The sequence below is a fragment of the Ylistrum balloti genome, unplaced genomic scaffold (assembly GCF_031769215.1).
Source record: "Ylistrum balloti isolate Yb309-2 unplaced genomic scaffold, AGI_CSIRO_Ybal_v1 Utg369894, whole genome shotgun sequence".
NCBI lineage: Eukaryota > Metazoa > Mollusca > Bivalvia > Pectinida > Pectinidae > Ylistrum > Ylistrum balloti.
In genome coordinates, this window is record NW_026782025.1 from 160,449 (window position 1) to 175,628 (window position 15,180).

Below are 15,180 nucleotides of genomic sequence, written 5' to 3' on the forward strand. Positions count from 1 at the left end.
ACGACATTTCTTGTGTATTCAGATATGTCTGTTTCGAAACGTATATGATTCATACACATATGTACTCTGGCCATCTCTAAATGAACTGAGCATGTCTTTTCAAAAATATGTATTACTAAAATTGTACAAAAGAATCGAGTGAACACTACCTTTCAAAACCAATTTAGAATAAAATGCAGTAGAGCCCGATATGTCAACATGTTTTATAGTTCAAATCGATGAAAGTTGGGAGACCCAAGGAAAAGCTAAAGAAAAGAAAGCCAGGTGTCACGTGTTTCGCATCATCGGTGATTCCCTTCCTGTTGATATTGGCCAATCCAAGTACGTAATTAACACGTGTCTGTGTGGTGGTGGTGGTCTGTGTGAATATATGTGTGTCTGTGTGATGAAATAAAGTCATGAAGAATCATTTGTGTTTGCTTTCCAGGAAATCTTGGTAATGAAATTAACTTTGCGCAGATTCTGGCAGAGTTTATATAATTTGAATATCCCTGCATCTCCCTCAGCTACAATTATTTACTAATAAAAGAATTGTTATTAGAATGACAATTTTAGTGAGTAATATCGACTACTGAAAGACAGTTTAGGAAAAAGTTTCATATATGTCATTTATTTTTCTATGCAAACACCCTTGGTATTAGGGTTACATATTATGGGGCAAATGAGCACGTTTTGTAGATGTTTCACACTTTGCTAACATAATATTGCACAGATGTGGTAAAGAATTGAATTGCTTAAAGTAGAGTGCAATATAAGATAGATAAAACAGAGTAAAATAAAATATAAAAAGGAGAAAAATGAAATAAAAACACATTTCTTTAAAAATGATTTAAAATTAAATCAGGCAAAAAACATAAAAATGATTTTCCAGTCAAAAGATTAATCAAATGGAACTCACACTTTCAAACAAGGAACTTTATCTATAGAAGGATTTTTTTTCGGTTCTTAAGGCTGTTTAAATGTCCACGATAAAGAAAATAGAGACGAAACATTTTATGCATGTATATTATTTATGCCTTTGTATAGTCGTGTCTATAGCTCTTGTCAAAACCTGCGTCATGCACTAAGGAAAAAATATGAAGAACAAAACAGGATATACATGACGCTGTAAACACTAACGCCTTTATCATTGAGATCAAGTAAGATTGCTTTGTTTTGATTGCTTAGCATTTTTAATAGTTTATCGCCACATACATGTAAGAGGTATGTTTCTTACTGTTTTGTGTAATTCAACACAACTCGCTATTAATTTCTGCCTTTCCCTCCTTCGACGGGCACACTTGGCAGAAACACAAAGTATATGTCAGTATGGGTGAAATCGTCTCATCGTGGTGTATAATTATTAATTTATATGCTATTTGGAATTTGTTCGCAAGAACTATTATGTTATAGCACATAAATTATTACCATCACATTACCTCTCACTGACGTATCGATACCATTATTCACTGACCGTTTGAAACAGGTGACCGCTAATGCAGGTTTAACTGTGTGCATTTTTTATGATACATTTCGATATATTTCATATAGTTATGTATAATTGTATATCATAGTGCCATCGTGGTTCTTGTATGCCATTTGAATATTCACAGTTGTAACGCAGTTTTCTTGTAAGAATCAGGGCGATGCATAAAAGCTCCTCTTGTTATAACAGAACACAGAACCTGGTAGATTGAATGGTTGGTGAGTGATCTGGCTTGGCAGCTTTTATATCATTTGCTTGCTTATTTTTCTCTACAGCATGAGAAATAGCGGCGGAAAATTTCGTCATATCGCCCTCCCATACTGAAGATGACAACTGTGAGATCTCGCGCACGGCAAGAACCTGAAAAAAGTGGTTAAAAAGACGTTAAAAACGGTTAGCAAAAAATATGACAATAAAAAACAAGATCTAAACAATAATTTTTTTATACAGAGATGGACCTGGAAATAATTTTTTAGTCTCTCTCTCTCTCTCTCTCCCTCTCTCTCTCTCCCTGTCTCTCTCTTTCTCTCTCTCTCTCCTTTACATGAGGATAACTTTCCGTTACCTGTTCTGGCGACCATGTGCTGTTGACCCTATTCTCGTCTTCCATGAACCTCGCAACACTAGCAGATAGCACTGTCGCTGAAATACAAGATGCCACTTTCAATGCCGTTTCTTCGTCGAATCCCGTTACCGCCCCCTTATGTGACGGTGATACTTTATGTTTAATTGGCAACACATGTTTACGTCTTTTCTTTCTCGATGCCAACTTGGTCTGATGTAGTGACGTTGTTACTACCGTCTCCTGTGTAACTGGATCAGTCTTGTTAGGACTTTTCTTAGTTTCTGTGTTTTTGTTTTCAATATCCCAGCTCACTTTACAAGTCTGAAATTAAGACAAGTACCTATCTGAAGTTCATAATGGTAAATATTTACATGCATAGACTAGAAACTTGAAGATAAAACAAGGCTTATTTTTTTTAATTGACAGAAACCGGAAGTCCATATTTGCAACCAGACTTGTAATCGAGGTTGACGTTCGACGTATTGTATGCAGTAAACAACCCCCTATATATACCCCTATGTATAATGTATTTATTTGCAATGTGATGAGAATTGGCAGGGACGAATTACAAACAATATAGAAGTGATATCATGTACAGGTAACCTTTTCAAGCACAGTTTATAAACAATATTAGAAAATACAGATTAATTTTTAGAAAAGTTTTTTACGAGTTTAGTTTCTGGGGTATTTGCACAAGTATGCATTCAAAGCTGATAAAAGAACGAACGAAGAACGAATAAATCTACGTGAAGACTTACACAGGCAAAAACGGGTTGGTTAGTAGTATTTGGTTATTTTCAATGTTTTTGGAGTTGACGAACATGAAGATGTATAAACGTAGTCTTAAACCCGTAATTATTGTATTGATACACAATGGAAACGTTTTAGAAGTTCTGGGAAATATAGATTCTTTATAGACTAATACACATAAAAAATATTTTTGCGATAATCGACAGAATATTGCCGAATTATGGAAAGATATCATACAGAGGTTTCACCATATCATGTTCCTTCCTTGATGTTAGAGGTAAAAGTAAACCCTGAAGGAATGTTATAAACACCCAAAATGACTTCGAAAACTGAAACCTTGAAAACGTGGCTTGCAATATATATTCATGTCATCCAAACTTATGTCAAACTAGGGTGCTACAAAATTCCTGAGCAGAGCTAACCTCTCACCTATCTTAAGTTTGTACCATAGACAACTTTTTTATCTTCATGTTTCAGATATACATCATTAGAAAAATACTCTTCATCGATTTCAATTATTTATCAAGTGATATCCCGATTTCGTTTTGCTAAACCTGTAATGTCAATTGACGAAGCAGCAAATGAGGGAAAGATATGTTGAACCTTCCTTAATAACAAACAAGTGGAGGGTGTACTCTTTTTGAGGGGGTTGTAACATTATTCTTTGTTTTGCTTTTGTTTTGTTTAAGTTTGGTTAAATTTGGGATTTTCTTTCTAAGTTTTGCAATATAATGTCCCTGAGTCAATGAAACAATTAAAATATCAAATGTCCTGTATTTTCTTTTCTTTTTCAATTTCTTTCGCATTTAATAAAATCTGTTAATCGATATACAACAAATTCGAACTCTTCAAATCCTTTCTCGTGTGTCTTATTGTACAAAACAAATTACATACATGGCAACTCGATTTGATAACTGGAAACTTTTATCAATTTTTAAAATTTGCACGCAGTGTTCTTCTAGTAGACACATGATGGAACGTACCTTCTTTGTGGTTTTTCGAGGAATGTTCTCAGTTGATATAGTACCTGGTCGTGTATTAGAATCGGGCGGATACAGCAATTCCGGCGACAGTGTTTGGAGCACATCATTCCGGTTCGCCATAAGAAACGCAAGCCATGTCTCGAATGACGTCACAGAGTTGTCCACTAAAATATATTAAAGAAAGCGAAGAAGACATTTACCTCAAGTCATTCACCAGTAACCAAAATTTAAAATTCGGCAACGTTTTTAAAATTCCAGCCCGAAAACAAAACACATAAACAAAACCAATAAAAACAACATATTTTTGTATTAATCAATTACATGACAAGGAACCATGCCTCTAACGCCTATATGTGTATGCTTAGTGCTGCCGCTGTATATGCATCTTCACTACTTCGTCAAATAAAAGAACCATTGCAGACACTGCAATGGATTTAGCACATTTTTCTTTCACGAATCACAAAACCAATATCAATTAAAATTGTTTAAACTGTGTAAATGCAGAATGATTGATTATGAAATTAGTTTTTGTCTTTTCATTAAAACATATACACATATCGTACAAAAGAAAATATATCAATTGATAAATACTTATTAAAACATTATTAAAAAACGCCACATCGTTTCCTTGTATTTTGACCCCATGTCAGTTATAACTTCCGTTCCAATCGAGTCACTGAATAGACGACAGTGCCGGTTTTAATCATCTGTTAATTTTTTCCATTTCTATATGTACTAGCATAGAAAGAAATAAAAACAAACTAACAATCGACTTGAACTAATATACATTCTGTTAAATGTTGAGTTTTAGTATATATATATTAATGATAAATATAGAATTCTATAAAGTATACGTTAAAACCTGAAACATAAGATTTTATAAATTTGATAAATCAAGTATATGTCAGAAGTCCATATGGTATATATCCTATGATTATTGAATGCAGTACATTTACTTTTAAGAATGTGTCCAAACATGAATTGCGAGTTCTAATTTATGAGTTATTTTGTTTTAACTGTGATAAATTATATATCGACCAAAAAAATAACGAACTCAGAATAAGTCTGTTCATTAGTTAATTATATAATATATTGTACTAGTTATATCCATGATTGTGCTGGTGACATATTTAATTTCATATGGTTATATATCAGTAAAGATTAGCTGATAAAAAATCTTCAACAAAGACTCAACAGGCTAGATGAAAATTGTGCATGTTCTGTTTCTAGTATCACATGTCACATCAATTATGACGTAATCAAATGGTTGTTTAAAAATAAACACGATGAGTCTATTGAAGGATGTAAACCGCTAGTTCAAGACGGTTGTTAATGTGTCCTTATTTCTACATTTCCCTACTTACCATGGATCTGTAACATATATTCCTTTACTACTATATATGGATCGTTACCTTTGAATGGGATGAGCCATTTGGACGACATGGACTCGGTTTGTGATAGCTGTTTTGATACTAGCTGGTCAATCTTAAGACGACGGTCTGTAACGGATTTTCTAAATACCTCATCGAAATTCGGGTCTCCCCTGAAACTCAGGTACTTCTAAAAATAACAATAAACGATGCAAAATAACGATAAGAAGTTAGAGTGTTCGAATCTCGATGTTATACATGGTATTTGTCACTCATTTGAGAACAGGGCATTATCTGGATTAAACTAATTTACATAACAGAAGACAAATTATATATAAGATGCATTGATCTTATTTTCAAAATGTTGTCAAATGTATCCTTGTAAAACTTTCCTTTGCTAACATTCTGACCTCGTTTAGTCAATTTTCAATAACGATTTTCTTCAAATGTCGTAATTTTAACTTATTGTTACATATTTCGTACTGAACTCTCTTACATATATGTGAATCTGGAATATCTGTGTCTTTCCTAACACATGCTCATAGAAATACCCATTTAAAGTATACTTTGAGCATACTTTACCTCTGTAACTAGTCCTGGCAACGAGGCTAAAAAATTCAGCAGATGGACAAGACATGGTGCCACGGTCATCCACAGAACCTGTGTGGCAGTCTTCAAGTCGGAGTAGGAATCCGTCACTACGCGAGCTATGAATTGCAGTTCCTTCGTAAATCCTTTCACGTTAATCCTTACCTATTTCAACAATAGATAAAACATGGAATTTCCTGTTAAATCTGAAAGAAGATCCTATATTCAAGATAAAAATTATAATGACGGAGATTAAGATAACGAATATAGGCAACTAAAATTTGATAACATAGAAGGACCAGGTATAAAACCCAATTACTTCTTGTGGTAGGTTCCACTATATCGAGAGTAAATACCTTGATTGGAAGAAACTAAATAAAAATAAGCGAAAGAGAAAAGTTACAATGCTTAACTGGTTTACTACCGGTACAAATAGGTAATTTCATCCTCTTTAATCTTCTTGAATATTCTTATTTTGGTGTGTTGCATTTCTCTCACTTGTTACAAACTTTTGCGCTCTACCGAAATTTAAATCTAAATTGGAAATTGGAAGACATTAAGATATTTCTTATTTTTTTTCTGGATTACATTAAACTAAAACAAATGAAAATAAACCAGCATTAACACCAATAATACAAATGTAATTGCAACAGATTAAAAAACAGATATATTTTGAAATTTGAAAAATGAAAAATAATGGATATTCAACCAGGAGTTGAAATTTTTTGATTTCTTCAAGACAAACTCGCAATTCATATTAGACTTGGCATAATACTGCTATCCAATAAGTACCACTGTACATTTCATATCCGTTTAGAAACCGATTTTAGGATATTGTGCAAAACACACTCAAGCAAATAACACCTTTCAATTGGACTTAGTCAGTGATGCTAAGGGCCTAAATTTTGAACCTAGAGGGGACCTGAGGAAAAAACAAATTTGATCGAAAGGCATGTCAAAATCTAGATGAAAAAGTGAACTAGCCTCATAATTGAATATATTTCTTACTTTTCCTATATGTGGTATTTTCTATTGACTATCTGAAGAGAGTGAAGAAATTTCAAACCATTACCTCCTTTCCGAGCTGTATGAGGACACCTTGTTGCCAGACATAGCTGTATTGTGTGAATGGTCTGGTCAAATTTAAGCACAAAGCTAGTATCCTAAGTACTATACCCAATGGTATGGCACATTTACAGCAGAAGTGGACCGAGATCTGGAAGTCTCCCTTGTGTGGGTTCTCTGACCAATGCAAGCTCTAAGGACATCATAAAGTGTCGCAAAACACATTGAATAGTGACCAGATTATGAAATTACATGGAAGTTTTATCACAAAAACAATCGTATCTGTGAATCTACCAAACGCTTATTAAATTGCACTGCTCATAAAAATTAATCACTACTATACAAATGATGCCGTGATCTGTCATTGCAGATTGTTGTTTTTGAACATGATTTATTTGCAAAATAATAAAAAAAGAGTTTACGCCTAAAGATAAAAAATCTATTTACGTAACACTATGCAATTGTAAATATTTACGAAATACGCATTTAAAGAAAACATTAATTTCTGACTGGATGCATTTACATACCATAAAACATTATTTATAATACTGAAGACTTGATTTACCGGTTTAGTCTCCGGGAGTTTGTTCATAAGCATGATTTGTCGCATGCTTGTACCGGACAGATAAGTAAAGAACGGCATGTCCAGCTCTGGGGTCGGGTCAATGGCCTGTCCTTGGGTGTTCGCGTGGCAGATTAGTCCAAGACTCTCCATCACACCCAATGCCAGTGTTATCTGGTCCATACGGATGTACGGCGTCTAGAAACAGAATTTTAACAATGTGCTAATGTTTCATGCAATTTTATCAGTTTTTTTCTATAGAAACATATATGATTACAAAAAAAGAGAACATATTCTAGTTGATTAATTTATATTTAATTCTCATAATTACCATACAAATGCTGAGAATCAATTCGTAAATTGATCTATGCGGCTAGGTAGAGAACTATAATGTATTAAAATATATAGGTATACATAAGATGATTTTGTCTTTTTTTTTTTTTTTTTTTTTTTTTTTTTTTTTTTTTTCCGTTTGGTAAATGATCAATTAAAAACAACCTACATTCCATAGCAGAGGTAGAAAAGATTCAGGAACCATTCCGCTGGTCTGGAGATTTTCAAGCACTCCTGCAACGACGGTCGGATTCGGCGGTGTCCGGTTCATGTTTGAAGGCCAGAACTTACCAGCCTCCAAGCGAAACACATGCCCTCCAGCGTCGAGATGGGACCGCAACATGAGGTTAGAAAAGGCAAGAGGGTCGACACAAAAAACTGTGGTCGCCTCATCTTGCGTCGTGATGTGGAACTCTCGAACATAGTCCTAGCAAGTTAAGAAGATTTAATCAGGTATATTCGTACGGTTTGATCGTAGGATCAATATCTATTTTAGGATCATATTTAAACAGATTGTCTCTGTTACACTCTGCTAGTGAATTATAATTCTTTTTCAATCCACGAATCAAAAGAAAACCATGTTCTAAAAATAGAAAGAAAGAAAAATAAATAAAATACCAGCATTTTGTTTTAACATTTTCAAAGACCTATCTTCAAGCAAAAAACCCTTTCAGTAATTTGTAGTTGGTATCATGAAAACGTAATACAATCGATATATGCAGTGATTTGTAGCTAAATCAAATCATTCTATAATGATGCGAAACGGTTACCTTCTTCAGCAGATAGTTCAAAGCTTGTTCAGTAAAGTTGCAATAAGAGTATGGTAATTGTTCTTTTGTCACAAAAATAAGATGTTCCTTGTTCTTTTTGTGGATATACTGAAAAGTCTGTAGGAGACGTGGTTTGATAGATAAGTCGTAACCAACGTCGGAACAGATCCAAGAGGCACATGCGAGGAGTGACTTTCTCAACTGCTGGAGCATCTGGTAAGATATCACATTACTTTTTGTTTACATAAATGCGAAAAATGTTGACAGCTGTGATACCAGGCCAACCTAAATGTACATATAGTACGGAAAGTACCTTTTCAGGTTTATATGGTATTCTAAGTAAATCAGACTTGAATATTCAGAAATGAAAGATGCATAATGATAAGGAGACCATTAGTATCGGTTAATGAATTAGTTATGAATGAAATATATATACTTTTATATTTTACAGCAGTAAAATGTCGTCTATCACTCTGATCACTGAAAGTACAACGTCTAGATCTGTGCCAAACATTTAGACTCGGCAACATAAAAATCGTTAAGCTTAGCTTTGTATTTAGCAACGCTGACGGTTTGCTTGGTTTCGTGCTTAGCAACACAAACGTTTTGCTAAAGAGAAGAGGAAACGTAACATCATTCAAAAGATAAATGATAACATCTCGTGAAATATCAAGATCCCAATAAATATTTTAACACACCATTTTAGTATAAGACAGTAGATATACACTGACGTCATCAACGTTTTACAACAGTATCGTTAATATCAATGAGCCTATTACATCCTACATGCATAAAAAAACTTACACCAGTGAAAATTTTTGTTATTTCTTATTTATGCAGAGTAAATAAAATTACAACACTATCAAAAAGATACTTTCAGGAAATTATACACCTGAAGTTGTCTGATAGCCACCAAAACGTCACATATAACAATTTATAATTTTTATTTAAGTATTTCAAGGCATGTTTGTTTTACTCACAACCATCAAAAATACATATACTCAATTTATTTCATTTACCCAAATATCACTAAGAAAATTGGTTACATTTAGGTTGTTAAATATTATCTATAGAAGTGTAATGGAAGGGGTTCAAGTAAACAACTACAGCAGAAAAAGAGTAAAAGAAAACAAGTACCTGAGTGTCAGTAGAGTTAAAAGGATGAACAAGTAACGAAAAGTTATTTTCTGTTATAGCTGGTTGCTTTGCTTCATCACCAGTTACTTCTTCACTTGAGGCTAATCTGTAAGATGGAGAACATGAAATGTTACTAAGGAGGGGATGGGTAGCATGATACCATAATATAACTTCGGGTAGCAGTACATTGTATCAAGGTAACGGATTTGTCCCCTTGATGATATAAATGACATGTCATGTATCAATCATGTTGTGTCAAGCTATCCTCAGACATGATTTTTTTTGTAGACAAGATTGTAGATATAAGCATGTTTTCCTCTATATTATAAATTTATATTCAACATGGTTTCTTCTTCTTCTTCTCCATCTACGTATCTCATAAAAATATTACTACAGGGTTTTCTCATCCTCATTATTATATACTTATGGCATTGAGTTGCACTTTTTATCCCACTGACATGATCAAAACCTGATCAGCGACATTACGTAGTAGTATTATACATTATTAACATATTACGAGAAGTGCAGGGTAATCCTCTGGTGTGCATACTCCTGGCTTAGCGCTATATCTCTACGTATCTTTTGACAGGTAAAACTGCCATGACAGTTCTTTCTGATAAACTATTTGAAGAAATATTTTCTTAGTAGTACCACAAAGTTATACTTCTATGTCTGCTGGTAAAAATTCAGTAGCCTATTGCAAGGTCTGTTTTCTTGGTAGCAATCAAAGTATAACAGTGCGTGACAGTAATTCACTAACCTATCACAGAACGTGTTCTCCTGAAAGTGATTAACTGACATATCTAAAAAGAAAAAAAGCATAGTCTTCTGACATCAATTCGCTAAACGATTATAGGACGTGTTTTCCTGAAAGTAATTTACTTTCCAATACGGGACGAATTCTTCTTGACAGTAATTCCACTTACAAATCGCAAAACATGTTCTGCTGGTAGCATTTCGCTGACATTATACCAGACGCGTTCTCCTGTCAGTAATCCAATTACAAATGGCAGAACGTGATCTGCTGGTAGCATTTCTATGACTTTAAACAGGATGTGTTCTCCTGACAGTAATCCACTTATAAATGGCAGAACGTGATCTGCTGGTAGCATTTCTATGACTTTAAACAGGATGTGTTCTCCTGACAGTAATCCACTTATAAATGGCAGAACGTGATCTGCTGGTAGCATTTCTATGACTTTAAACAGGATGTGTTCTCCTGACAGTAATCCACTTATAAATGGCAGAACGTGATCTGCTGGTAGCATTTCTATGACTTTAAACAGGATGTGTTCTCCTGACAGTAATCCACTTATAAATGGCAGAACGTGATCTGCTGGTAGCATTTCTATGACTTTAAACAGGATGTGTTCTCCTGACAGTAATCCACTTATAAATCGTAGAACGTGATTTGTTAGCAGCTTTTCCACGAACTTATACAGGACCGGTAACCTATAACAGAACATTTTCGTTTTGCAGTAATTTACCAACCTTTTACAGAACGTGCTTACCTGAAAGTAATGAACCAAGCTATCACCGAGCATGTTCTCCTGAAAATGATTATTTAACCTAATATTTAACCTGCCTTTTTGGTCCCCTGACGGCATTTCACTTATACATCACGGGGCATTTATTACAGTACTCGATCTCCTGGCGTTAGTTCACAGGGGGTGTACTTATGGGAGAAATTCACCAACCTACAAGTTCCCCTGGTAGTAATTTTATCACAGGACTTGTCTTCAGAGTAGTAATTCACTTACCTATCACAGGATGTGTTTTCCTGGGAGTACTGGCCGACAACCTCGTTCCATCTATCCTTTATACGACGACAAATGTCACCGATGTTAATTTTTTGACACGAAGGTAAGTTAGTTTTGGTTAGTATTGCAATGATGTGTGGTTTGTGAATCTGAAAAAATAAGAATATTCAATATCAACAAAGAAATATTGATATCATTCTAAATCAACTATTGAAAAACAACCTCTCAATGTTATGTAATTCTATGTCAACTAATCAATATTGTTATAATTTTGTATCAATCAATCAATATTATTATAATTCCATACCAGTCAAACAATATCACTATAAGTTCATATCAACTAATCAATACTATATAATTTCAGGTCGACCAATCACTACTGCTGTCAGCATGCTTTAAATGGCCTTATTCAACATGTTTTCATTGAAGTTACTAGTGTTTTAGAAGCCTAAAAAAAGTATGTAAAATGTGGTTGGAAATTTATATCTGATGTGCAATAGTTCTAATTTTTCTAACTTAAAATGGGTTACACAGCCACCCTAACACTAACATACCGAGCAAGAAAATAGTTAAAGCATCTGAAATAAATAATATATTATCACTAAAAGAAGTGTCATAAATTATCAAATGTATTGTTAACGATACAAAAAGTAGCAGAAAATATATGACAGACCCATTAACAAATGAAAATCTAAGGGACACCGACTTTGGGGGAAAAGCAAGGAAAAAAGACACAACAGATAATGAACAGAAAAAGTTTGATGTTTTACGATCAGGAGATGCGAAGTTTTGCTAGAGGTCATATTAGATCGTCATGCTAATTTAAGTGTGATTTTTCCAAGACAGCTTCACTTACCTTATACATTATATACCTGCAGATGTCTAAGACTTCCACATCAGGATCCTGCGTGTCGGCTGTTACCAGAACGAGGTAGATTGCGGGTTCTGTCAGTAAGACGGGGTAGAGTGCTCGCAATAACTAAAGGAATAATGTAAAAAGAAGACGTGTGTAAATCATAACTATGGAAATATATATAAAAAAAATCACCAATTGACTTAATGAAGCTCTTAAGGTTGACCTACCTGTCAAGATTTCTAATTTGAAATAATTGAAATCAGGCTATGATTTTACATCTTTTGAGAAAAGAAATGATAGGACATGAATTTAGACTCACCCGCCATACCGTAGGACTGAATAAGCTCTACCACCAAAGAGAGATTACAGAATTGACTAATATTCATGCAAAACGCATTCCACCGAAATAATTTTACATCGATTATTATATAATTCTTGAAGAAGTATGCCAAACGATCGATTGAAACATAGCTCACTAAAACCATGGTGAGTTCCATGCAGGTATTGATTGTAATTGGTCAAAAGATCATTTACAATGCTTTAACTGCTCAATAAGCAGGAAGCAAAGGTCGTCCAGAAATTCAAATTTAAATTTTTGAAAAATATTTGCTATACTTTATTGTGAAGCAGTTTGTCTTTGTGTTTAATACAGTAGGTTATCAAATGTATTAACCATGTTAGTATTTAAATCTTAAAAATATAACTTATTTCATGCATTAAAGCACAATTAAATGTCGTCGATGGTAGCTACTCTGGTACAATACAGAAAAGAATGAGTCTGTGAAAAGGGTACAATATAACACGATAAACAATTATATTTTCTTCTGTTTTGTTAATTGTAACCGATTTCATGATGTGACCTGAAAGTGGTTTCGTCTTGAAATAGAAGAACTGGATCAATAGGTCATCAGCTATATATAGTTAAGTCATTAATGCCATTAGTGATTGTTCTGTTTTAATTGGTATTACATCGATGTTTCCACCATGACACGCCACAGGGAGTCGTGCAATGCTGTGAAATAGACACATGAAATGATTAGATCAACCCATTCCTTACAGGACTGGTTATCAATGCGACGACCTTATTAGACTTAAAAAATAAACACTGACATATTGGACAGGTCCGTACATACTTTACTACCTGGAAGTTCCCACATGTCCATGTGAAGCTCTGCACCCAATCTCTCCTCTGTAAACAAAACACGACACGTTCAATATCACATATTTGCTTATCTGCTCACATAACGTTTGAGAAAAGCTAAATCTAGGTTAAAATAGGATGTTAAACAACCGGTAGCAAACATACAATGTGCAAACCAGGCAGAGAGGCTGGGAAATCTTATACCACAAGATGTCGACGCCCATGGGGGTATTGACATATCTTCGTTAATTAGTTTTTGTATCATCATAAGATCATATAGCATGTGGGCATCAGATTCTAACAAACCACAGAGGTCAGACGACAAATACACAACAGATCCGTCTCACCTTTGGAGGTATCTGTGAAGAGTCGGCCTGTGTACACAGAAATGTCCCCACGATCTGATGGTGCATTCATTTGATCAAGGAGGAGGTTGATGACAGTGGTCTTGCCGTGCCCACGTCCTCCCATCACGTAAACACGAGTCCTGATAAAGTTAATCGAGAACATATACACATTCTTCTGATAAATAAAGTCTTCAATAAAACTTTAAATTGCCTTTTCCAATTATTCATATCCTGCCTTATAAAATTGTTAATGAACTCAGCATTTAATGAGGATTTGGCTCAACATCCGGCATACCACATTTAACATTCAGAAATAGAATCAACACACCAAACTGGAATGTTTTGCAATTCGACATACGACATTCAACACGTTGTATTTGAATGATGTACAAGTGAATATTCACATAGACGCCTATCCAAACAGATGAAATAATACTTAAAAGTATATTTTATTTAGATGGTAAATATTCTTCTCTTACCGTCTTCAACCATTCTAATCAGAACGAACTGAACGTCATGTTTCGATTGATTTATCAAAGAATGAATTTAATCATGATAAAGGATTTCTTTTAATTTAAAACGTCAAATTTTATTTTTTTTCCATTTAAAATATCTATATAGCATGCTGTTATGACATTAAATACATATAAGACTCGTATGTAAACGTGGTACAATAAAACTCGAAAATAAGACACGTTTTATTTTCTTTGTTAGTAACAAATACAGGCTGATCAAAGTAGGGAACTATATGTTTATTTTCATTGTACGCTTATATTGACATCGGTCTTTCCGAGTACTTATGGAATTATATTACAGACAACAACAGCTTTTAGTTTGTAATTTCCATATAACAGACCCATGTTATAATGAACTCGTTTTTTCAGACTTCAGTTATTTTGTTGTTGTATTATACCCTGTTTACATATGTAAATTTCATAAAATTGTTTTATATCATAAACACTTGGTATTTGTTAACTTATATATTATCAATAAATCGTGGTAATTTGGTATAATCTGTACCTTTTGCAATCTTCTACTTCCATCATTACAGAGTAAGATGACGAAAATCACTCCTGATATAACTCACATATCGTTGTAGTAACAGAGAGAACTAATAGAACACTTCCGTATACACTCACTGTTACAGTTATGTCAGAGAAGTATATGTGTTTTAACAACGGTGATTTAATAATAAACCGATAGTACACAGTGGAATATTTGATCTGTTCTTTTGTTCATACTTTGAGTGATCAAAAATATCTTATTCAGTTGAACATTGCGTGGCATAGTAAACTTATAAAGTCAGTACCAAAGACAAGTGTCGTAAATTGCCTTAAAGGTAAGATCAACGCACACATCAAAGCGTCTACCTCAGATCCAAACGACCATTCATGATTTCAGACATTGTCATTATCAAATGATCTGAACACATCTTTGTTAGTTAAATTGCGTACATATTCTGTTCTTTGGCAGTGTGATCCCCGCATA

General features: G+C 34.0%; 1 protein-coding gene across 1 annotated transcript; it reads right to left on the reverse strand.

Annotated features, from left to right (window-relative positions):
• Positions 1-1,645: 1,645 nt before the first annotated feature.
• LOC132546528 (uncharacterized) lies at positions 1,646-14,735 on the reverse strand. The gene is made up of 15 exons (XM_060210247.1): positions 14,713-14,735; positions 13,693-13,832; positions 13,338-13,393; positions 12,205-12,327; positions 11,349-11,497; positions 9,589-9,694; positions 8,452-8,664; positions 7,851-8,108; positions 7,352-7,546; positions 6,794-6,979; positions 5,716-5,886; positions 5,176-5,323; positions 3,764-3,927; positions 2,031-2,351; positions 1,646-1,825 (listed from the first exon to the last, which is right to left on the reverse strand). The coding sequence occupies exons 1-15, from the start codon at positions 14,733-14,735 to the stop codon at positions 1,646-1,648; spliced, it is 2,433 nt and encodes an 810-aa protein (XP_060066230.1).
• Positions 14,736-15,180: the final 445 nt, after the last annotated feature.